Source organism: Dermochelys coriacea, chromosome 4 (assembly GCF_009764565.3).
Source record: "Dermochelys coriacea isolate rDerCor1 chromosome 4, rDerCor1.pri.v4, whole genome shotgun sequence".
NCBI lineage: Eukaryota > Metazoa > Chordata > Testudines > Dermochelyidae > Dermochelys > Dermochelys coriacea.
In genome coordinates, this window is record NC_050071.1 from 71,203,338 (window position 1) to 71,229,501 (window position 26,164).

Genomic DNA, 26,164 nt, shown 5'->3' on the forward strand with positions numbered 1-26,164 from the left:
CTATGTCACAAGGTCCTTATGCCCCTCTCTCAGAGTGATAGAAGGATTCCTTACAGGGGAAGGTTTCCTTAGCAACAGTTTCCTAATCCTGAAGAAAGAGAGGCTGGCAACCCATCCTAGACTTGCAGAACAAACCTTTATGCACAAATTAAAAATCCACATGGTCACTCTAGCATCAATAATCATTACACTGAAGTCACGAGACTTATTTGCATCTCTCAAATTCAGGATGTATACTTTCACATTTTCATCATTCTGCCCCACAGGAAGTACCTGAGATTTATAGTGGGAATGGACCACTACCAATACCAGATGCTACTCTTTCGACTCTCCACAGCACCAAGGGTATTCACCAAGTGCTATCACTAGCAACAGTTTACTTAAGACAAAACATCCACATGTATCTTTACTTCGACAGTTGGCTATTATGGGGAAAATTGCCTCTTCAGACCTCCAAAGCCATCTTCATCACACTCAACCTTTTCAGGAGGTGAGACTTGAAAGTCAACAAAGAGAAACTGAGCTTAACCCAGTCCAAAGGAAGGACTTCACTGGCACAATCCTGGACTCCTCCACCTCCAGTTCCTCAAGACAGGTTTGAGAATTTGTCTTCCCTTTATTTTTCAGCTAGAAAGAAATCCAAACACCAATGTAAGGTCATGACTGGCCCTTCTAGATTACGGAGGTTCCTGAACATTCACTACTCCTAATGCCAGACTTCACCTCTGATGCTTGCAGGGTTGGCCGAAGTTGGTTTACACAACCTCCAAACATCACTTGGACAAGCCCGTCTCCATCCCACCATTAATCCTGTTCTCACTGAAATAGTGGAAGGACCCATAAAATGCATGCAGTGGGGCCCGTTCAGAATACCTGTATCTTCCACAACAGTAGTCATGGATGCATCCCTACAGAGATGTGGTGCTTGTACAGATGAACTAACAACACAGGGCATATGGTCCCTGAGAAAGCAAAGAATGTACATCAATTCCTAGAGTGGTACAGAAGGCCTGTGAGTTTTTTCTCTCCCTAATACCAGGACAGTTGGTCCAAATCATGACTGACAACATAACAATCATGTTTTACATCAACAAACAAAATGTGACCAGATGTTCCTCACTCTGCCAGGAAGCAGTCAGATTCTGGAACTGGTACATCAACCATTGAATATACCTAGAGGCAATATGCTTACTTGGACTGCAGAATGAATAATTTCAGCAGATGCTTTCTCCTAAATCATGAGAGGGAAATCCAAGAGAGGATACTGGCAGACATCTTCACATCCCACAATAAACCTTTTTGCCAATCAATGCATACGCAGGTATCCAATTCTTCTCAAAAGGTGGACAGAGTCAGGGATCTATAGTGGACATGTTCCTGGTACCATGGTCAGGAGTTCTGATGTAGGCTTACCCTTCAACCTCATTAATTTCCAAAGTGCTCCATAAATTCAAACAGGTCTTGGCCAAGCTAATCCTCATAGCTCCAGCATGGCCCAGACACTTCTTGTCAACCGATCTAGGAAATTCTCAGTAGCTCAACACAGAACCTTACATCTGCTACCTGTTCTGTTATCTCAGAACCAGGGTCAGATCCCACATCCAAATATATCACTCCTGCACCTCATATGGAGGCCGGATGGATGTTGTCAGTAGAGCAGGCTTGGTCCTCTCCATTTAGAGAAGTTCTGATAAGCAGTAGAAAAGAATCAACCAGACAAACCTATCTTTCAAAATGGACAGCATTTTCTCATTGGGGTAATCAAAAATAATTTATTCCATTTCACTCCTCAATCCTTCAGATTCTTGACTACTTATTTGAACTCAAAAGCAAGAACCTGTCCTTCAGTTCTGTCAAGGTACATTCAGCGGCAATGTCAACCTACCATCTGCCAGTAGAGGACGATAAAGTTTTTTGTCATGTGACAGTGGTGAGATTTCTGAAAGGCCTAGTTAAAGAATCCCCACCTATCAAAGAACCAAATCCCCCAGGGACTTGAGCCTAGAGTTTGCAGCCCTCATGAGACCACCTTTCAAGCCAATGGCCTCCTCTTCACTGCTGCACCTATAAGTGAAAATGGCATTTTTGCTAGTGCTAACTTCAGCTGGAAGAGGAGAAATTCAAGTGCTAATGACTGTTTACCGTATTCCACCCAGATAGAGTAGGAATGAGGACACATCATAAATTCCTTCCCAAAGTAGTGGCAGATTTCCGTCTCAATCAGCCAATACACCTACCAGTATTCTTTCCAAAACCTCACACATCCAAATTAGAGGCAACACTGCATGTGCTGGATGTGAGGAGAGCCATGGCCTACTTACTACCTAAATGGAATGAAACTTTTTAGAACATCTCCAAGACAGTTTGTATTATGGAAAGGATGTAAGGGTCAGTAATTTCATCTCACAAACTATCTAACTGGATTTCTGCTTGCATTAAATATGTTATGAGGTGGTCAAGGTAGACTCACCACCACCCATCTGAGCACAAGCTATGTCAGCCCACATCACTGTGAAACTTACCCATATCAGACATTTATAAAGCTGCAACTTGGGTGTCAATGCACACGTTCATGACACTGTGCCTTTAACAGAAGCCTTCCATAATTGTTTTGTTAACTACTTCAAGCTCCTACCTCCATAATATAATAGTTGTTTGGGAGTCACCATCAGTGGAATGTGCACGTGGGCAATCACTCGAAGTAGAAAGGGAAGTTACTTACCATGTACAGAAACTGGAGTTTTTCAAGATGTATTGTCTGTATGCACATCCCACCCTTGCATCCATTCTACTTCAGAGTCCTACCATAAGAGATTTTGTAGTGAGAAGGAATTGAAAGGATGTGACCGGCCTTTGCTTTTATATGCCCTCACAGCAGAGCACAAGAACTGAAAAGTGCACATACCCCCTTCAGGTATTGCTGGCCAAAAAGACATGAATCTCTAGCACATGAGATGCATGCCACACCATCAGTGGAATGTGCATACTATAATACATCTCAAGAACTCCAGTTACTGTACATGATAAGTAGCTTCCCTTTTCTCTACTACCAACTCATCTGCTTTGTATCTCCTAAACGTAGCTTATATTCCCTCACCCCATCAGCGTGTCTCAAGGTTTCTGAAGGAAGTAAAACTTAAAGCAAAGTTTTCTAGGAAGTCTACAGCTCACCAACAAATCTGCCTTTTGCTTTTTTCACATTCAGTTAAAATTATTTTCAGAATTAACTCTCATTGATGTGATAGTCTCTGCATATTTTAGCAATTTTAAACACTCATTGAAGATTAATAGTGCGACATTAGCTAATTGTCTTCTGTTTTGGAGACTGTGTGGTCTACTGGACTAGGATTCAAGAGAACTGGGTCAACTCCTGTCTCTGCCTTTAGTTGCTGAGTGAGCCTGGGAAAGTCACTACCCTTTCCTGGTCCTTAGTATCCCTATCTGTAAAATGGGAATAATGATACTCACTTACTTTGTAAAGTGCTCTAGAAGAGCTAGGCTTTATTAATAGCTAAAATATAAGTAGAGTACAAGTGAAATTAACTTAATACTGTAATAATTAAAATTAAAATAATACTGACACTGACAGTAAATCAGTATTTATAACTACTACCTGTACAAAGATGGGAAAATAGTAGGAGGGATTCTGACCCAGGAGACAGTCTTTTCCCCAGCTCTCTGGAATGTACTGCACCATCACTTTGAAGGTGCAGAATGCTCTCGTTTCCGTGTCTGGCCAGCTATATTCATGGAACTCTCATTGGTGTCCATATGAGATTCTCTGCATGTACCATTGTTGAACTAGCTTTTTCTGGTTTCTACTATTCCCAGTGATAGTCCACATAGTGGGCCTGATTCTTCACCCAATGAAGTTAATGATAAAGCTTCCACTGGTTTCAGGAGTTCAGGATCAAACACTATATGTGTATAGGGAATACGACACAAATTTAGCAGAATCTGTCCAAACAGGAAGAACTTTAACTTTGCCTGTTGTGTGAGGAGCAGAATTTCAGAGTTGAGGAGCCTTACTGCATTTTTTGATGAGCAGTTTAATTGATTACAGAAATATAGTGGATCCTTCTTGTTGCTTTGCGTTGCAATGCAGATTCTAGGAAACCAAATAAATAAGATAAACCAATATCTGTGAAAGAAATGGCTCATAAGCAAGCAAATTTCAACTGCTGCTGAATGCAGGCAGTGAGAACATGCACAAGAACTGGGTAAAGTGTGAGGAAGCTGACAAACTATGAAAACCTGTGGTGGTATGTGGGCAGGTACTTGAAAATTTGAGGTAGATGCAGTTTCAGCAATTTGCTGAAATATTTTGATGCTATACATGTCCTATGTTGTATTATATAGCTAGTGTCCAACTGTCACGAAAAACCTTACAATGCAAAATTTGTGAGCCCTAGATGTTTATCGGTCAATATTAATGAAATAGGAACAGAGATCTCCATAAATTCATACAGCTGAGAGACTGTGAAACAGGTTTTTCTTGTCACTGTTATGTGCTATCTGCCAAATGTGTTTTACACTCCTTTCTCTGTCTAGACGGAAATCAGCCTATATCACAAATCTGTTCAGACTGTTTTGTGAATTAATAACTAGTCAGATTACTTAGGGCCAACATCACAGTTTGTCAAATTACCTGCTCTGTACTTCTTTCTTTGACATTTTGACTTTATACTGATTGAATCCTTCAAAGAACAGTCTGCTTGGGGATAAAAAAAAAAAAGCCCATAGAGTCATTTGCCAGCTGTTGATGCTTTGGCCATTACTCAGCTGTCTGGAGACAGCCACAAACTGTATTGAATTACTTGAAGACAATTGTAAAGGCATGTAAGAAGAAAACTATATAAAATCATTTTTCATACATTTCCAGAAAATTGCTGCACCTAAAATCTTTCAAAGCACAATGCTGCATAATTTGATCAAAAATCTCTGAGAAGATAGACATCACTTATCTTGGATCATGCATTCTAGGTTTCATGTTTTGCTACAGTAACCCAAGGATGCATGATAGGAAATAGCCCTGTACAAAATTTCCAAATGTGGCTACATTAAATTTGAAACTGAAAAAGTAATGCAAATGTAACAGAGCTGCCTCAAAATTCAGCCTTTTCATCCTGATAGTTAAAATACAACCAATTCTCAGTCAATGAATATACACATTATAGGGCAGATCCCAGCTGGAGTAGTTCCACCCAAGTTGAAAGACTATCTCAATTTACACCAACTAAGGTTCTGGCTCTTCACTATGTAAAAGAAAAGAGAACATGAGGTCAACAGCATATAAATTCGGAGGGGTAACTCAACATTCAGAAATGAAAAGTAAATGTAAAATAAACTAAAGCTATCACTAGATTAAAGAGAGAGAAACTATAAATGGATTAGAGAGAATAGAAGCCCAGCTTTCCCTGCTACTCTGATCCACCTCCCTACTAACACTACCTCAGTTTTCTTCTGTCAGCTGTCCTCTGCTACCCCAGTGTATCTGCAGTATTTTGTATTCTGTCCTTGTCCTTGTCATACTGCTCAGGCTGTGCTGGCATGTTGGTGCTTCCCAGTCCAAGGTCAGCTCACTAGTTCTTTATATTCTTACGGACTTTATAATTGGAAATATGTGTTATAACAATTATTGTAAAGTATTTATAACCTATTAGCATGTTTTAATAGTCAAACCTCAATTACAAGTTACGTTGCAATACAGGCTCTCACACATATATATATTTAGTTGTATAACAAATGTACAGCTCTCTATTTTCAGAATGTTCTCAACTCTTTGTGAAATCCAAAAATTTAAGATTCTTCCATTCCCATGCACATTAGGCATAGTGGAGTTACTCTCTGCATAGATTGAGACAGTGACAAAGTAGAAGAGAGAAATCTTACAACAAGCCAGCTTCTTCTCACCCAAAAACTGATCATCGCAAAAGCATTGGTGGCTAATTCCTAGAGGGGTGACTTTTTTTCTATGCTGCCACCAAAAAAAACCTTATTTTATCTTGATTAAAATATTCATGAGTTAAGTTGTTTCCAGGGCTAGGCTGGCAGAAGGTGCTTGGCATGGTTAAAATATATTGACCTATCTGGTAAAGAGCCCAACACCACTAAGAATCTGTATTCTCAGTTTTCTCACAAACAGCCATTTTCTCATTCTGGTGCTCATAAAGTATCAGGCCCCTAAACTGTACCATTTTGCTCCATCACACCTCTCCTCAGTTAAGTTCTGACCAAATATTTCGTGGCTCCTATCTCATGAACTATCTCCAAAGTTAGTCAGTGCTGCATGTCTTCTGAAATCTTGACACTGCATCTTTCAGATGGTGTAAAGCTTTAATCTCTAATTTTAGAGCTCATGAGAATACATGCTGAAATCACTCTGGAACTGCTGTGTGGGTGGGAGGGAAGTGCAGCGATGGTGATCAGAATTCCCTACATAAAAGAGAAGGTGTCAACTAACTTTTTCATTATTTTTGTTACCAAATGTTCAGAGTTTTCACAAGACTGAGCTGATATTATCTATTGTTTTTATTTGAGGCTCCTCTTTGTCTTTGCTGGAACTCTGTGGTTTCTCGTCACACTCCATTTAATTCTGTTCTACACTTACTTGTTCCTCCCTGCCTTCCAGACAGATTCCCAATTTATTAGAGGGGACCCGTTGAGTGCATTGCTTTTTTAATCTGCTGTGGCTCAGGGTATAAAGGACCAAGACTAGAAATAGGAGACAGGTTTACAGCTGACACGTTTTTCACAGTGCAGAAAATGACCACTGTTCTTACCCACTGTTGCTCTATACATTGCATCATGGCCAAAAACTCTTTGTTTCCCAGGATTACATGTGCATCACAATGGAGGAAGCTGAAGATCAAAGTTGAAAATCAAAGCTGCAGATCAAAGAAAAGCGTCACTTTTTATGTGATGCGCACACACATTCTGGGAAGTAAATGGTCATCTCTGAAAAACACTACACCAGGGGGAAATTAGTAAAAATGCTCCAGAACCAAAACACTAAAAACAGAAATACCAACATGGACATGGGTAGAGCTTTGTTCCCTAAAGATCTAATAGAAAATATACTATTTGTAGACATAGTGGTCAGGGGTGAGCGGTTTCTTAGCTACATTTAGGTCTCACTTTTGATGATTCTGACTCACAAGCAATAAATGAAAAAGATCAACGTGTGAAATACAACCCTTCTTGTTATCCAACTGACAAAATAATCAAGTGCTTGCTTGCCTCAGCATTTTACATGTTTCAGCGAACAGAATGCTTTTGTATTCATTTAGTCAAGTGATAAATATGTTCAAGGCCTTGAGAACAGCATTTCAGAGCTGCTGTCTGGAACACATTTCTGTGATGAAATTATTTGTCAGCTGATGATTGCTGGAAATAGAACAGACATTATTTACTTCAAATAACCAGATTTTAGTTAACACAGCAACAGGAAAGAAATAATTGCACAAGATCAGTATTTAAAACTTAACTAAATACACAGAGAAGTAGCCATCAGCTTCTATTATGGGAATTATTTGCCTAATTCCTATACACAATGAACCTATATTTTACTCAAGTGTTTTATACAAATATTTGGTAATAAATCCTTTTGCAAGAATTCTGGGTGGGACAAAAACAGTCTTGGTTTTGGGGAACAAATCCACTGAACCAATGGCAGTTTGCTTACCCCTCAAATATATTTTAATTAGACAGATGCTCTTAGAGGTTTTTGAAACTACTGTGACCTAGCTTTAGTCAATTTTCTCATGGTTTTGTCATAATAGAACCTCAAAAATACACAATTCTATTTGACTGTCCAATCACCCAACCCAGAAGTAGCCAGTTTGTAAAATATAGTAATTACTTTTACCTTGTATGAGATTTATTATTAATGAAATGTAGTATTTGCAAATATTTTACTTAAATAGATAAAATGTATCATGATAGAATACATAGTAAACTAAATCAATCCATTATTGAGAAGTAAATTCTCAGTGCTTCCACTGTTAATCACTTTAAGAAATTGAAAAAATATCTTAAAAGACATCTTGTTGTCTTGTTATATAAGCATTTACAGAAATAAGATAACTCTGCTAGATGGCTAGTATCTTTATGTCAAGAAACACAAGTGATAAATGTGGTGTTTGCCATTTCCATTTGTTAAACCGAAATACTCAGTACTTGGAATTCTTCTGTTCTTTAACAGGAAACTAAGTAGCATGGTTTCCATATCAAATTCCATTCCAAGGGATTGCTACATCCTTCTGGATTCATGTGTAGTTAACAATATAGCATAAAGTTACTTAGACTGTCCACTTCCTAAAACACACTAAGACTCGGAAAAGTCTAACCTCAGAAGTTCAAAACCGAGCTTGTGTTACCCATTACTTATCTGATAAGACCTTTCATAGGTCATTAATCTTCATCTTGGTAAGATAAAATCCAGCATGCTACAGTACTACCAGACACCTTTAGTGCAATAACACAGACTGACTGTTCTGTGCTGCCAAAAAAAAAAAAGTGTTCTACTGCCTGGAAAAAAAAATATAAATTGTATGCCAAACTTTTAATTAATCATTCATTTTCAGCCAGTCTCCAACACAGGAAGTCTTTGGATACATGATAATTTTAAAAAGGAAAATTCATTTAATTTTGATTGAGACATTGGTTTGCTGCCCTCAATGAAACTTTAAGAATGACTCCCAAAGCTTCGTTATTTAACCTAAGAGAAGGCGTTAGTAAATGACCCAGCCTTACTGCTCTTTTCCATACACTAATTCCCACATGAAATTCAATAGTCTGCTGCTTTTTCCAACTCTGCGGGTTGCCAGTTGTAGTATTTGGTAATCAGATGAATATGCAGAGTTCTACATTAGAGTGCAAAATTGTTTCCTTTGAAGCAGGGTCTTTTCAAAATGTGGTATGTGTTTAATAGTCAATGACCTATAATGTGGAGGGATGGGGAGGTGTTATAAAATGGGTGTTATGAAAGGAAGCTTTTAAGACTGGTTCTACAGTACAAACTTATGTTGGTATAACTATGTCACTCAGGGGTGTGAAAAATCCACACCCCTGAGTGATGCATTTATACCAACCTAATCCCCACTGTAGACAGCACTGTGTGAGCAGGAGGGCTTTTCCCATTCACATAGCTACGGCCTCTCGTGGAGATGGATTAACTGCACTGACAGGAGAAGCTCTCCCATTTGTGTAGTAGTGTTTTCACTGAAGCGCTACAGCTATGCAGCTGCACCCCCACAGTATTTTAAGTGTAGACCTGCCCCAATTGTTTAGAGCAGCCTTAGAATGAAACTATCCATGAGAACTGTGCACAATTGGGATAATTTAAATCTACTTCCATAAACTATTGTAGAATTATTAGGGCTGTCGATTAATCACAGTTAACTCAAGCAATTAACTCCAAAAAATTAATCGCGATAAAAAAAATTAATCATGATTAATCGCAGTTTTAATCGCACTGTTAAACAATAGAATACCAATTGAAATTTAATAAATATTTTGGATTTTTTTCTACATTTTCATATATATTGTATTCTGTGTTGTAATTGAAATCAAAGTGTATATTATTTTTATTACAAATATCTGTACTGTAAAAACGATAAACAAAAGAAATAGTATTAGTCAATTTGCCTCATACAAGTCTTGTAGTGCACTCTCTGTTGTGAAAGTACAATTTAGAATGTCGATTTTTTTATTCTTACATAACTGCACTCAAAAACAAAACAGTGTAAAACTTCAGAGCCTGTGAGTCCACTCAGTCCTACTTCTTGTTCAGCCAATCGCTAAGACAAACAAGTTTGTTTACATTTACAGGAGATAATGCTGCCCTCTTCTTATTTACAATGTCACCAGAAAGTGAGAACAGGTATTTGCATGGCACTTTTGTAGCCGGCATTACAAGGCATTTATGTTCCAGATTCGATAAACATTGGTATTCCCCTTCCTGCTTCGGCCACCATTCCAGAGGACATTCTTCCATGCTAATTATGCTTGTTAAAAAAATGATGTGTTAATTACATTTGTGACTGAATTCCCTGGGGGGGAATTGTATGTCTCCTGTTCTGTTTTTCGTGCATTCTGCCATATATTTCATGTTATAGCAGTCTCAGATAATGACCCAGCACACGTTGTTCATTTTAAGAACACTTTCACTGCAGATTTCACAAAACGCAAAGAAGGCACCAATGTGAGATTTCTAAAGAGAGCTACAGCACTCAAGCCATGGTTTAAGCATCTGAAGTGCCTTCCAAAATCTGAGAGGGACAAGGTGTGGAGCATGCTTTCAGAAGTCTTAAAAAAGCAACACTCCGATGTGGAAACTACAGAACCCGAACCACCAAAAAGAAAATCAACCTTCTGCTGTTGGCATCTGACTCAGATAATGAAGATGAATATGTCAGTCTGTGCTGTTGTGGACTGTTATTGAGCAGAACCCGTCATCAGCATGGACACATGTCTTCTGGAATGGCGGTTGAAGCAAGAAGGGACAGATGAATCTTTAGTGCATCTGGCATGTGAATATCGTGCGACACTAGCTACAACAGTGCCATGAGGATACCCGTTCTCACTTTCAGGTGACATTATAAACAAGAAACGGGTAGCGTTATCTCCTGCAAATGTAAACAAACTTGTTTGTCTGAGCGACTGGATGAACAAAAAGTCGGACTGAGCGGACTTACAGGCTCTTAAAATTTTACATTGTTTTATTTTTGAATGCAGTTGGTTTTTTGCACATAATTCTACATTTGTAAGTTCAACTTTCATGATAAAGAGATTACACGGTAGTAATTGTATTAGGTGAATTGAAAAATACTATTTTGTGGGGAGACTTTACAGTGCAAGTACTTGTGATCAAAAATAAATATAAAGTGAGCACTGTACACTTTGTATTCTGTGCTGTAATTGAAATCAATATTTTTGAAAATGTAGAAAACATCCAAAATAGTTAAATGGTATTCTATTATTGTTTAACTGTGTAATTAATTATGATTAATTTTTTAATCGCTTGACAGCCCTAAGAATTATCAATATAGTGTATCAGCCTTTTATTTATAGCTCACTATATCATGTACAGTTACAGTAGGAGATAAAATAGGGTGACTTTCTGGGAGAAACTGAAAATATAGCCCAATTAATCAAAAACATTGCCATTATAGTGAATGAAAGTGATGAAAATAAGGAGACTTTATCCATAGTAAAATAACCCCTGCAGCTAAGCTCAAATTGAGACTTGAACAGTCCCAAACTTAAGGTAAATTTGGACTTTGATGCACGCTTTCCAACTTGGGCCCTGCTGAAGGTTAGGCAGCACAGCTCCAAATTTTGGTCTCATTGAAGTTGATGGCAAAACTCCTGTTGACTTCAGTACGACCAGATCATAACTATGGTATGCTTGTTAAGGGTAATCAGAGATGCACACGTGTATGGGAAAAAAAAGCAGGGAACAATAGAAGGAGCTAAATATTCAACGCAAACTGACTTTTTTTCAAATGAGAGACACTTCAATGTTGGTTTAATGTCTTATTGGTTTTTTAAAAAGTGTATCTGTTTAGTAGTGGTTTGTTCTAGGCCAAAGAATTTTGCTGTTTCTTACATTTTTATAAATGCAAGATTTTGGAGGTGGCGGTGCTGGGGGGGGAGAAGCCATATTGTAATCTGCAAGCAAAAAAGCTTAGATATGACTTGGATTAAAGTGTGCAAGTTGTGTTTGCATATGGAAACTGGATAGTTAGATTATTTGCATATGCAAAGGCAATTTGTAGACAAAAGTCAGCTTTTGTGTACATAAATATGGTCATGAAAAAAGGTGAGATTTAGGTCCTTTTGAAAACAGATTTATTGAGCTCTCTGTTTAGGATGTACAACCATTTTTTAAAGCAATATACTTCGAGTGATTAGCAGCTGACCTTTAGCCTTCTATCTCATAATGCACTGAGATATTTAAATGCACAACTCCATGTACAGCATCTTACATAGCTGATCATTGGTTTGTTCCTCTCTATTCATTTCTAGAAGAGATATGTACATTAGTAATTGCAGAGACTTTTGCTGAAGATGCAGGAACCTTCACATGCACAGCAACAAATGAATATGGGTCAGTGACGAGCAGTGCAAAACTTACCGTCTGTTCAGGTATGTGTCAAAAGGACAGACGAATTGTATATTGTATATTGTTAGATAGCCTAACTCAGGGTGGGCAAACATTTTGGTCTCAGGGCCAAATCTGAGTATGGAAATTGTATGGCAGGTCATGAACGCTCATGAAATTGGGGATTCAGGTGCAGGAGGGCTCTGGCAGTGGGTGCGGGCTCTGGGGTGGGGGGGTTGAGGCTGGAGATGGGGGGTTGGAGGTGCAGAAAGGTGCTCAGGGCTGAGACCAAGAGGTTCGGAGGGCAGGAGGGATATCAGGGCTGGGGCAGGGGTTTGGAGCACAGGAGGGAGTCGGGGGCAGGCTCCGGGCGGCGCTTACCTCAAGCAGCTCCCAGACACAGCATCATGTCTCTCTTCCGGCTCCTGCGTGGAGGCGTGGCCAGACAGCTCTGCTGAGTTTCCTGGCCAATGGGAGTTGCAGGGGTGGTGCTTGGGGCAGGGGCAGCTTGTGGAGCCCTCTGGCTGCTCCTACACATAGGAGCCAGAGGGGGGACATGCCGCTGCTTTTGGGAGCTGCGTGGAATGGGGCAAGCCCCCTACCCCACTCCCTAGCTGGAGAACCAGAGCGGGGCAAGCAGTGGAGCAGGGCAAGCCTAAGACCCCGCTCCTTGACAGGCGCTTGAGGGCCAGATGTGGCCCTCGGGCTGTAGTTTGCCCACCCCTGATCTAACGTATATGACATCTGTGCAATTATCTGGCTACTTCCTTTGTAGAAAACAGTTGCTGCAAGACAGAGATGTTGTTTAGGCAACTTCTTGCTGCATCTACTGTTCAATCTTTGTGTGAGTCTTCCCACATCTTCCAGCATTGACTGATTATGTTCTGAGTCTGAAAGCTGTCCTTAGTGGAGATAAGGGAAGGTTATTGCATTTATCCTCAAAAGACATTTAAAAAGAAGCCATATGGACTCCTATAAATCTTTTCCAGAAATCCAGCTGCTAATAGAGAGGGTCAAGTACTATCAAGCAGCTGCAGCTGAAAAAAGTTGCCTCTTCCTGCAGTAATGCAGACAGACATGTGAATACTCTTTTAATGTACTTACTGAGCCTAAAAAAAACACAGGGGAATAAAAAAAAAAGAAGTTATTTAAGCAATCAAAGTGTTAATGAAAGGGATGATAATAAGGCAGTATGAACATGAAAAAGTAACATCACCAGGGAATTACGAAGAAAATATCCAGTAGGAATGTCATTGAATAAATAGAACTCTAAAGAATAAATAACTGAAGTGAAATGCATGAAAGCCAGAAGTCAGACCAGTCAAAAGGCTGTTATTTGTTTAGGTTAGATATTAGGAAAAACTTTCCAACTATAAGGGTAGTTAAATTCTGGAATAGGACTCCAGGGGAGGCGATGGATCCCGATCACAGGAGGTTTTTAAGAAAAGGTTAGATAAATACCTGTCAGGGATTACTTGGTTCTGCTTCAGCACAGGGGGGCTCAACTGGATGACCTCTCATCATAGAATCATAGAATCATAGAATCATAGAATATCAGGGTTGGAAGGGACCCCAGAAGGTCATCTAGTCCAACCCCCTGCTCAAAGCAGGACCAAGTCCCAGTTAAATCATCCCAGCTAGGGCTTTGTCAAGCCTGACCTTAAAAACCTCTAAGGAAGGAGATTCTACCACCTCCCTAGGTAACGCATTCCAGTGTTTCACCACCCTCTTAGTGAAAAAGTTTTTCCTAATATCCAATCTAAACCTCCCCCATTGCAACTTGAGACCATTACTCCTCGTTCTGTCATCTGCTACCATTGAGAACAGTCTAGAGCCATCCTCTTTGAAACCCCCTTTCAGGTAGTTGAAAGCAGCTATCAAATCCCCCCTCATTCTTCTCTTCTGCAGACTAAACAATCCCAGCTCCCTCAGCCTCTCCTCATAAGTCATGTGCTCTAGACCCCTAATCATTTTCGTTGCCCTTCGTTGTACTCTTTCCAATTTATCCACATCCTTCCTGTAGTGTGGGGCCCAAAACTGGACACAGTACTCCAGATGAGGCCTCACCAGTGTCGAATAGAGGGGAACGATCACGTCCCTCGATCTGCTCGCTATGCCCCTACTTATACAACCCAAAATGCCATTGGCCTTCTTGGCAACAAGGGCACACTGCTGACTCATATCCAGCTTCTCGTCCACTGTCACCCCTAGGTCCTTTTCCGCAGAACTGCTGCCGAGCCATTCGGTCCCTAGTCTGTAGCGGTGCATTGGATTCTTCCATCCTAAGTGCAGGACCCTGCATTTATCCTTATTGAACCTCATTAGATTTCTTTTGGCCCAATCCTCCAATTTGTCTAGGTCCTTCTGTATCCTATCCCTCCCCACCAGCGTATCTACCACTCCTCCCAGTTTAGTATCATCCGCAAATTTGCTGAGAGTGCAATCCACACCATCCTCCAGATCATTTATCATTTCTGTGATTCTGTGATTTATGTTCATTAGAACGTGTCTGTCACAGGCTCTTGATACAAGAAATAATTTTTTTAAGAAACTTAAACTTAAGCCCATTGACAAATTCTCAGTACTAAAACCAGCAACTCACAGATATAAATCCAATCCATACCATCTTTATTACCCCTGTGTTAGAGTACACTTCTTAGTGGGTCATGTGGGGAATTTTTTTCTTTCAACTAAGTCAAATGACTGAGATGCTAGGAAACTCAGTTCTGTTTCCAGTTCTGTCACTGGTTCCAGTGTGACCTTGGGCTAGTCAACAATATTTTTGAGGCTAACGTGTCTCATCCATAAAGTGGGGAAAATATCTACCTAGTTAATGGATGAAGCTCTATTACAAAGTGTGTTGCCATCATCAGATGGAACACACCCTGGATGTGCCGAAATTGTAGTTTTAGTTTCTTAATAATAATTTTTTATTTATGCAAGATAGGTTTAGAAAAATAATGTAACCAAGCTAGGCAGATTCCTTAACATCAGAACTCTGAGGCTAGATGGCAGCAGAAGCATAAAGAAAACAGATGAAATTATGCTGACAAAAATTAAAATAAAATCCTTATGTTTTATGTAAAATTGAAAACAGAAATGCAGGCAGTTAAGTTTTGGAGTACTAACCACTCACATGTATGTTGTTGAATATGTGCAGTGAATGCTAACAAAATTCCAAAGCAGGCAATTCATTCAGGCACTGTCCTTGAATAACTGTAAATTGTTCACTCTTAACTAGCAACTATTGCACCTGCATCATGGGTAATTAGGAAATGAATAGTCAGTAGCATATCTAATTTGGCATGAATATTTGTGAAAGCTTCAGAAAGAATATCCAGCTGATGTAGCTACTATATATAACAAAAGTGAAGTGATCTCTCCTTTAATGAACTAAAAGCACACTGTGCATATGTGTTGAAGTATCTGTTATGTAGTTTGAATATGACTTGTTGGACAGGGATTATCTTCTTTTTTGTTTTAGCCAACTCTGAAAGCTCTAGCCATGAGCTGTCAACAAGAGAATCCAACAGTGATGATTTCCAGGATTTCCCACCTCCCCCTCCAGTTCTAGAGATTAGTTCTCTTGAGCTTCCTCCAAAGAAGCATACAGAGAGCCAACAGGTGAACAACACTGAGTATAGACCCAACATAGCAGCCGTTCAGTTACAGCTCAACTCTGCTGAGAAGAAAACCAATGGCATCCATCCCAGTCATGAAGCAAATGGAGTGATTAACAGCAAAGCTAGCAGTGATAAATCTGCCCCAGCTCCAGCTGTCCTGCTTTCACCCACAAAGGAACCACCACCAGTCCTTGCCAAACCAAAGCTGTGAGTATTTCTGCATGGTTTTTATTCTTCCTTTCTAATTGCTGGCTGTTGAAAGCAAACCTTCTGCCCTAGAACCATTGTGTGTTAGACAAATAATGGCTAGAACTGTGACTATACCTTGATTAATGTATCTTTCTCACTGGTATGTATTAAATCCCAAGCAGCTGAGTACAAGAAGGTCCATGTACTGCATTTTAAAATCATACCAAATGAAAGTACATTAAAACTTTTGCTATTCTTGGTATATTCTGTTAAGCCACAAAACAAAAGAAATTCAAGTTAATGGCTGGTGTTCTAGCTTTTTTTTTTTTAACCACTTGTACCTAAATGTACTGGTCTGGGAATCTTGCATACCACCACTTCTCCAATAACTGAGTGTCATTTGACTAATCATTTTTCTGCTGAAAGTTCTTGATTTTGTGCAATTGCTAGATTTCCATATATGCAGTTTTCTGTTTGTTATTTCTCTTATTATCATCTGATAATAAAACAGGAACAGCTGTTTCCACTGACATCCTATATCAAAGGTGCAAAGCCATTATAATATGATAGAAACTGCACAAGATGGGAAAGATGAGTGTAAAAAAAATTACAACTGATAATATCCTTGCATTTATGACCTGATGTCAATGACATTACAATTTATATTGCATGGGAAACATTAGTTTGGCTTTTGTTCTATGTACAGTCTTGTCTACACTTCAGACTTATAATTGCATAACTGTATCAGTTACGGGTGTGATTTTTTGTTTGTTTGTCTTACTGATGTTGCTATGTCCGTATAAGCCCTAGTATAGATATATGTATACAAGCATAAAAGAGCTTTTAACAGTATGGTTAACACTGATTCTATGAGAGACATAAGGAAAAGCACTTTTATGCCAGTATATGCTGCTTCTACACTCAGAGATTTGTCAGTATATATACTGGTATGACTATGCTATCAGAATTTTTCTAGTGTAGACAAGACCTAAGATTACGCAAAAATTCTGCCTTCCATCTCCTTCAAGGACTTTTCCAGCATGGAAGATGGACTTTTATGTTGTTTGTGTCCTGGATCAGTACTGCCAGGAATTGCTGTACCCTGAAGGTCTGATTGAAAATATTAGAAACAGTACAGAGTAGTACATTTCTAAAAGAGAAAGGGACTTTTATTTCTTGAGTTAATTTTTTTTAAATGGGGCTAAAGAAAGGAAAAGAGAGGAGGATCATTTCTCATTCTCCCAAAAGACCGTACATATTGATTCGTTATCCAAAAAGCTAGTCACTTTATTTTTTAAATGTTTTCATATTGAACATATTTCCAGATTTTATAATTAAATGTTAGATTCCTTAGCTGACAAAGGACCAAATCCTTCACCCCTAACTCAGGAAAAAATTTTATTGACTTCAGTAGAAATCAGTGAGAGTTTTCCAGGGTAAGTACTGCAGGGCTTGTTCTAAAGTCCAATTTTTTTCCAATTGTGTGACTGTTTTCATCAGCCATGCAAAGCCTTGTGTCTACCAGGTGCTGTGTTTCATAGTTTTTTTCTACAGTGGGTATGGTGACTTGCGAATTTACAGCTGGCCAAAACCAAAAGAACCATTCTGATCAATGGCCTGTAACAAGGTACTAGTGAGGAGAAGTAACACATTAAAAACCATAAGTAGAATCAAGTGAATGATACTTGGTTTCTGCTTGTGTTTGATAGTCTATAAAAACAGTAAATTTATATTTAACGAGAAAGATGACATAGAAGTAGCAGTGATGGAGGGTTCAATGGTTCATGAATGAAGAAGAGACTTACTTCTGCAATGAAATATTGATAACATTATTTGTAGTGGCTTGTCCAAAATAATGTGTGTTAACTGTATTCAGGTGACTGAAGTAAGAGAAGCTTAAGCACTAGTGATTAGCAGGCTACAACAGCTGTTCTTACCTTAATGAAGTTTAAAATCCTTCAGTATTATTGGTCAGAAATATTGCTGGTATATTAAAAACATAATCTTCTTCCTAATTATTTTCTGCATGTCTGTGAAAAGCAGACAAAACAGTTTTGTGGTCATTAAAAGAAAGATGAGTGGCTTAGGAAAAAGTTTTTAGACTGACATCACGATTCTTTTTTGAGCCAGAATTTCAGCACACAGTTCAGGTGCAAAAGAACTTGCTTTTTTGTTTTTACAGTTACACACTAATTAGTGTGGGTGTGTTTCTGTGTGTGTATTTCGAGGAGGGAAAGGCTATACTGAAATTCAGGAGATGACATGTTCTAGCTGCAGACTCTAACTGAATATTCAAATTATGGTATCAATACAAAATCCAGGAATTTAAAGTAATTATAAGGAAAACTTTTGTTGAATCTAAAATTTTTATAAGCCTAGGGAAATAAAGCCTTCAACTTGTGAAATATGTTCTCAGCATACATCTCCTCATATGTTTACAGTATAGTTTGCATTGTTCTAGTTTCCTTTCCTTTGTGAGTGGCAGGGTCCATTGAGGACAGAGACAAACATTAGAGGCAATCTGTCCTAGCTGAAATGAAATGTGAAAAAGTAAGAGCAGATTTGAGCTGCTCCCTCACACCTTCTCATGCACAAACCCAGAGCATGCTAAAGTGTCCCTGGCTTAAACATCCTGTTTAAAACCCAAGACCCTATCAGGCCCTTGTTATTCCAATGCCTACAGTCCAGAGCAGGCTACTGCAAGAAGAAACCCCCAAACCTAGCCATCAGAGGTTACGTCTCCTTCTGAATCCAGCTCTCTTTTCTATAAGAGGTAGGTTAATGTCTAATTTGTGAAGGAAAAAGTATTACCCTTAACTTTGGATTTGTGCCATCCCCCAATACTTCTATCCCTGCTGAAGGGAACTAACTTCTTCTGCCGCTTCCTGGTGCCTAAAGTTGTGACCCTGTGAAACAAACATCAAGTCAGTGAACCATGATACCCATGCATACTGAGCAAATAGACTGTACCCATGAAAGAGGAAACCTGCACAATTACTTTAAAGTCCAAATGTGCCTGTGCAATGTGAATGTGTGCAGTTGTTTTTAAATCCTGGGGTGAGATACTGTGCTGTACAAAGAGAGGAGCACAGACCTTGCAATGTAGGGAGAGAGAAGGGGCTAAAGTGGTTGTAAGCTACCTTTACACCCTACTGATTCTGCCCTACTTTGCCACTCTGCTCAGAGTGGTCCCCCTCATAACATATACAGCATTGAGGAGCTGTCTATGGTGGCAGTGCACCCCAGAAACTCTGCAGCACTATATTCTGCAGCTCCAGTCTTCATGTCTCTACCTTGTTCTGTCATCTGGTACCACTGAGAACAGTCTAGATCCATCCTCTTTGGAACCCCCCTTCAGGTAGTTGGAAGCAGCTATCAAATCCCCCCTCATTCTTCTCTTCTGCAGACTAAACAATCCCAGTTCCCTCAGCCTCTCCTCATAAGTCATGTGCTCCAGACCCCTAACCATTTTTGTTGCCCTCCACTGGACTCTTTCCAATTTTTCCACATCCTTCTTGTAGTGTGCAGCCCTTCTCTCTCCCTACATTGCAAGGTCTGTGCTCCTCTCTTTGTACAGCACAGTATCTCACCCCAGGATTTAAAAACAACTGCACACATTCACATTGCACAGGCACATTTGGACTTTAAAGTAATTGTGCAGGTTTCCTCTTTCAGTCTCTACCACCCGAGCTCCTACACCAGGGTTTGTAAGAGTGTCCACCAAAAACAGCCTGCAGCTGGCTGCATTGCTTTCTACACAGGAAGAATTCTCCACCAGTTAGATTCAGGGCTTTTAGAGTGCTTTACATCCCTCCAGCACCTTTACCCAGCATACAAGGGTCAGAGTGGGAGTGAGAATTACCCACACAAACAGATGACATGTTACAGTAACGTGATGTACAACGTGCATCCACACCCAAACAGAGAGGAATGAGGCAATAGAAATCAGCATGCAATAACCCAAAAGAAAAGGGGAGAGAGGTAGTATTTTCATGGCCGGGAAGGGGAGCATTGCAGGAAGAGGCCTATTTCCAGCTGGTACCACCTTTTACAAGTAGTACTTGGCCACCTCCTGGACAATTGCTGCTCTACTTAAAGATACTGGGATTGATCAATTGTAGCCCCCATACAAAGAGGGCTACAACTGGTCTCCAGGAGCTGTGACACTGCCCAAAGGAATTTGGCTGACCCTGTTGGCCCTTGCCCTGCTCACTAAAGATTCATATTTTCTGAGATACTAGGCTCTCCTGTGCATTTATGCACCCATCCCTCTTCACCTCAATTAAATAGAGGTAGACCATAAATAACATCCAGACTACCAAAAACCTGTGTCTAATCAGTAACCTCACTCTGAAAAGTATGGTTTAATTGTACTGATCTGAAATAATTGTATCCAAATGACTGCTTTGGACAGACTGCATTTTTTTAACAGCATTCAACATCAGTGCCACTGGAGAGGAACTAACCACCACAGAAATACAAGAAATACAGGAGATTAGTAGAGAGCAGTAAGGAAAAATAATTTCCCAGAATTATAGCTTTTCTCCCCTTACATTCATGTCCCATTTCTCCAGTCCAGATGAGCTGATCTCACTCTGTCTTATATCCTGGGCTTGTGGTACTATAGTAAATTCATTCTATAAAACTGTTACCCAACATTTACTCTTTGGGTACTGTTACTCGACATTGGTGAGGCCTCATCTGGAGTACTGTGTCCAGTTTTGGGCTGCACACTACAAGAAGGATGTGGAAAAATTGGAAAGAGTCCAGCGGAGGGCAACAAAAATGGTTAGGGGTCTGGAGCACATGACTTATGAGGAGAGGCTGAGGGAACTGGGATTGTTTAGTCTGCAGAAGAGAAGAATGAGGGGGGATTTGATAGCTGCTTCCAACTACCTGAAGGGGGGTTCCAAAGAGGATGGATCTAGACTGTTCTCAGTGGTACCAGATGACAGAACAAGGAGTAGTGGTCTCAAGTTGCAGTGGGGGAGGTTTAGGATGGATGTTAGGAAAAACATTTTCACTAGGAGGGTGGTGAAGCACTGGAATGGGTTACCTAGGGAAGTGGTGGAATCTCCTTCCTTAGAGGTTATCAAGGTCAGGCTTGACAAAGCCCTGGCTGGGATGATTTAGTTGGGGGTTGGTCCTGCTTTAAGCATGGAGTTGGACTAGATGACCTCCTGAGGTGCCTTCCAACCCTGATATTTTATGATTCTATGAAGAGCTAACACGATTATTTCATTTTCCAGTGCTGTCGGATTTATAATATTCACAAGCAAAAATCTCACACTCTTTGAAGTCCAGTGTATATTCCCAGGAAAAAAAAATGTTCTGATGGAGTTGAGGTTGGTAGTATGTATCAATAATGCAAGAATAACCAACTTATTATGAGGATGTTGTAATTATCCCAAAACCAAATGTTATAAACTCAGGAAATTCAGAGTTAAGGTTATGCTTAAAAGAAATCCAAACAAGATTTAAAAAATGCACTCTTAAGAGAGACAAGATGGGTGAGATAATACATTTTAATGGACCAGCTTCTGTGGGTGGGAGAAACAAGCAACTCTTTGTTGGAAGTTGGTCCAATAAAACCTATTATCTCACTCACCTTGTGTCTCTAATATTCTGGGACCAATGTGGCTATGACAACGCTATTAAGGCACTGACATTAAAAGACACATTGTTTTTTTCCTCCTTCATGGTATCACTACAGGGCAGAATTAAGGTATGTTAACTATGCATTTCTTACCTTAATATGTTTGGATTTCTTTTAAGTGTAACTTTTACTGCGATAAAACATACCTCACCTATTAGTTGCTGTGGGAAAAATCACACCTGGGATATTGCAGAAGCTATTATTAAACACAGGTCATATTCTATCATGTAGGGAGCAAGAAGTCAAATAAGAGAGATGGTAGTGCCTTCTAAGTGGTCCCAAAATTTTTAGATTGTGGCCCCGTTTACCCCATCTGTCTCCCCTCCCCTCCCGAGCTGGGTTGGGGAGCAGGGCCATGATTGGGGCTGGGGGCCAAGGGTTAGGGCCAAAGCAGGGCTGGGGCCACGAGTGGGGCCATGGGGCTGGGACCGTGGCTATGAGCATGCCACCCAGAACATTCCTCTGTGCCACCCCAGGAGGATCATGTTCACAGGTTGGGGACCACTGGCCTAGTGATTCTAATCTCTGACACACCCACTGATTTTGTGACTTTGGGAAATTTGTTTACATGTGAAAAATTTTCATTCAAATTAGTGTTTTCCTCAAAACATACATTTATAAGCCATTTTGTCATATGTTTGTACAGTACCTAGCACATGGGACTAGGGCCCTTATTTTTATGGTACAAATATCTGAATGATTCTTAACTATTACAAAGATGTCAGTCCCAGATCTTTTGTATGATATTTTTTTAAACAAATCCGTGTCCTTGAAGCTAGTTCCATATGTGGCAATCTATGTACCTTGTACATAGTTTACTCATTTAAGATTTATTTGGTGAGGCAGAAAGCGGGAGAAGTGGCAACTTTGTCTTGAGCAGAATATACCAAAATCATATTTTTCTTTAATTTAGAATGTATCCTATACAATGTTTTGATTCAAACTATTAATAGTTTGAAAGCCAATAAAGACAGCAAAGTACATATAGCAAATATGATACTCTAGTATGTTCTGTTTTGATAAAGCATGAAATCCTTTGAAGTTATATGGTCTAACACAGTATGTAACCCAGGTCATATATTCCACTGCACTGGACAGGAGTCAAATTTTGTAAACATTTATGGAATATTTGTTCAGTAGCAGGTTGACCATGGGGACAAAGACATGAAATTTTTATGAGGAAAATACTAAATCCTTTTTATTATCTCGAAATAATGACCATGATAAACAGACAACATTACATACAAAAATAATGTTCTATCCCAGTCTGCTTGTTTATCTCATCCATCTGTTTTGTCTTGCCTTTTTAGACTGCAAGCTCTTTGGAGCAGGGACTCTTTGACTATATGTTACTATCATAATGCAATGGGGCTCTGACCCGATTGGCCTATAGTGCTACTGCAATATAATGTTCAATAACAAGAGAAATGATTCAAAACTTGTGGGGGGTTCAAATGAAATGGAAAACAATTTGAATACTAACCTGATCACTTGATCTGATTACAATACAAATTCCTTTCATTTAAATATCCCTTTACTGATTAACATAAATGTTTTGGTTTTGCCTTTCCTTTTCTCTCCCTTACACTTCAATGGTAATTTTTAACAAAACTAGAGACACAAAGTATGCTGCAGTACTTGATTAAGTATGTAGAATTTCTGTTACTTGGGTTACTAATCAACATACAGCAGTTGTACATATACTAGGTTATATTTTACAAGGAATATTTAACTGATTACATTCAGCTAACAGAACTATCACGAAAATGATTGATTGTCAAAGGTTATTTTAAAGTGTTTCTTGAACTAAAATAATGATTCTTGAAAGTTCTGTATCAGGAAATGTAACATTGATCGATGGCACACTTGCAGTAGGCATGCAACTGGTGAGAGTTAACTTATATTAGCTGACTTTATCAGTGACATTGGATCACCATGAAAAGCTTTGTTAGCATCTCACTGTCAAAAGGGGTAATTTGTGATATGTAATGCATGTTCACATAAATGTCTGAAAATTCATACCTACTTACTGGGGTCCATATTTTGCTATGAAGGTATGTTAATATTTTTTACAGAAAAATAGATATTGGAACAAGGTTGCTGAATATGTTCAGATATTTTACCATGATATGGAAAAATCAATTCAAGAATGTATGTTATCCATTCAGGTCATTGGGTCTCGAAAGTTCTAAAGTCTGTTAGCTGTACAAATAAATCTCTTATCTAGAGAATCACCAGATAACTTTAGGCTCCTTCTTTCTTGTAGGTTCCAATAACTTTGTTGGGATAATTTGATGACTTGGAGTAGTATATATAAAAGTTAAATAATTTTAATGAAAGTTCCATATTATTTCAACATAATGGTAGTACAGTGTAGTACGGTAGTACGGTGGGACAGGTTCTCACTCCAGTCAGGAAGAGATTAAAGAACTCCTCTGGGCACAATCAGCTCCATCCCAGTATACCTGGAGAAGGGCAGGATCAAAAAGGAGGATCCAAGCCCAGCTCAGAGATACTCAGAGATAACCAGAGCTATAGGACAGAGCTCCAAAGCTCCACCAAGCAGGGGCTGTTTACCAGAAGAACAGCTGAAAAGCCTCTGTCACTTGGATCCCCTGAAGAAGTAGAGAGACCTTCTTTACTTTGTTTTTCCCTTTTTGTTTAGAACCGTGGGCACTCAGCCTGGGTCCTTCGGATTCCAGGAGATTAGGGGATCAGACCCCTTCTACAGAGACTACTGACCTCTTACCTTGTGGGGAACTGCTGGATAAACCTAGACTGTTTTGTGGCCACAATGTTACTTGGTTTTCCCATGCCATTTTTGGAGAGCTTTGTGCCTAGAAGGGAGGTTGTCATCTCTCTAAGACTTATGGCCAGAGATCACCACAGTCTACTTGCTAAATTGGCTCCATAGCAATGCCTACAGCCATAGAAGTTGGTCTGTGATGAGAGGGGCACCCGTCTGCACTTGATGGGGCACTGTAGAAGTATAAATATTCAAACAAGAATTTTGAAGGCCGAAGTGGAAAAAGGTTCCATGTGAACAGCAGTTGAACATGGGTCAGTCGGTCCTAAGAGATAGGCGAGCACCATTCCATACGGACAGGCAATGGCCTCCGTTGCCCTCAGCTGATCGAAAGGGAGTCGGGTTCAGATCCCCAAATCCGGAGTGGCGGAGATGGGCGCTGCAAGGCATCCAGTGCAGTAACGCAACTGATCCCGGAGAAGCCTGCGGGAGCCCCGGGGAGAGTTTTCTTTTCTTTGTGAAGGGCAGAGCGCCCTGGAATGAGTTCGGCCTGAGCCTTGGAAAGCGTCGCGGTTCCGGTGGTGTCCGGTGAGCTCTCGCTGGCCCTTGAAAATCCAGGGGAGATGGTGTAAATCTTGTGCCAGGCCGTATCCATATCCACATCCACAGCAGGTCTCCAAGGTGAACAGCCTCTGGCATGTTAGAACAATGTAGGTAAGGGAAGTCGGCAAGCCAGATCTGTAACTTCGGGATAAGGATTGGCTCTAAGCGCTGGGTCGGTTGGGCTGGGGCGCGAAGCGGGGCTGGCTCTCCCGGGGGGGCAGCGGCGACTCTGGACGCGAGCCAGGCCCTTCCTGTGGATCACCCCAGCTGCGGCAGGCGTCGCTCACTTGTTAGCCTCTAAGGTGCCACAAGTACTCCTTTTCTTTTTGGGAATACAGACTGACACGGCTGCTACTCTGAAACCTATGACAGTCGTTTTAGTTCATTTATACTAACATTGAAAAGATAAGAGGTCTTCTGAAACTATTCCATTTTATCTCAGAAATGGCCTTAATCCTGATTCATTTAATCTCTCCATTCTGTAGCAGTGCCAGATGTGGACAGATGGATCTGACACTGCATATTGAGAACTTATTTAATCATATTCTTTTTAAAATCAATCCTTAGTTTTTAAACCCTTTCAACAAGACACCTAAAACAATAATTACTTTCACAGATCTCTCAATGGTTTCTTTCCCATTCTCTCAAACAACTCTAAATAATTAATATTAAAGTGAGCATCTCTCTAAGACACTGAGCTGTTGCAGGCGGGCCATTCAAATGTAAAGACTAATGGATTGTATCCCATTTCTCCAAAAACTGACTTTAAAGGAAATCTAAGAGCAGATGTTACTAACTTAAACTTTCAACTGTTACTTCCGAAATACTACTCAGGCTTTTGTGAATAGTGCAGCTATGCAGTGACTTTAATTATCCACTCATTAGCGAAGAATAGCATAACCCCCAAAGTAGTAGTAATAGTACTGAGAGATTTCTTCTTACCTTCCCACTTGTAAATAGTGTTAGTGTTTGTAAGGTTACTGAACTTCAAACCTTTTAAAATCTGCAACTGCAGAAGTATATATAATTTTTAGAACAATGGATATCTACAAATATAAAAGGCTAAAGTTAAATATAGGCAAGAACTGTATATCTAAGGCTTTGGTTTCTCTTTTGGCAATGAATGTTGTCCATATTCTGACCTTTAATAGATAGAAGTAACTGTACATCCTGCTTACATAAGAGCTAATTGGTAATCTGACAGGAAACGTCAAACATCCGCGTCTATTATCTGTGATAAA

The 26,164-nt window shown here is 39.8% G+C and overlaps 1 protein-coding gene across 1 annotated transcript in view; it reads left to right on the forward strand.

Moving 5' to 3' along the window:
- LOC119854752 (palladin) overlaps positions 1–26,164 on the forward strand; it is a 266,687-nt gene that overhangs the window by 75,708 nt on the left and 164,815 nt on the right. Inside the window, 2 exon segments of the mRNA XM_043513348.1 lie at positions 12,031–12,150; positions 15,591–15,936. Of these exon segments, the coding sequence (XP_043369283.1) occupies positions 12,031–12,150; positions 15,591–15,936 (466 nt within the window).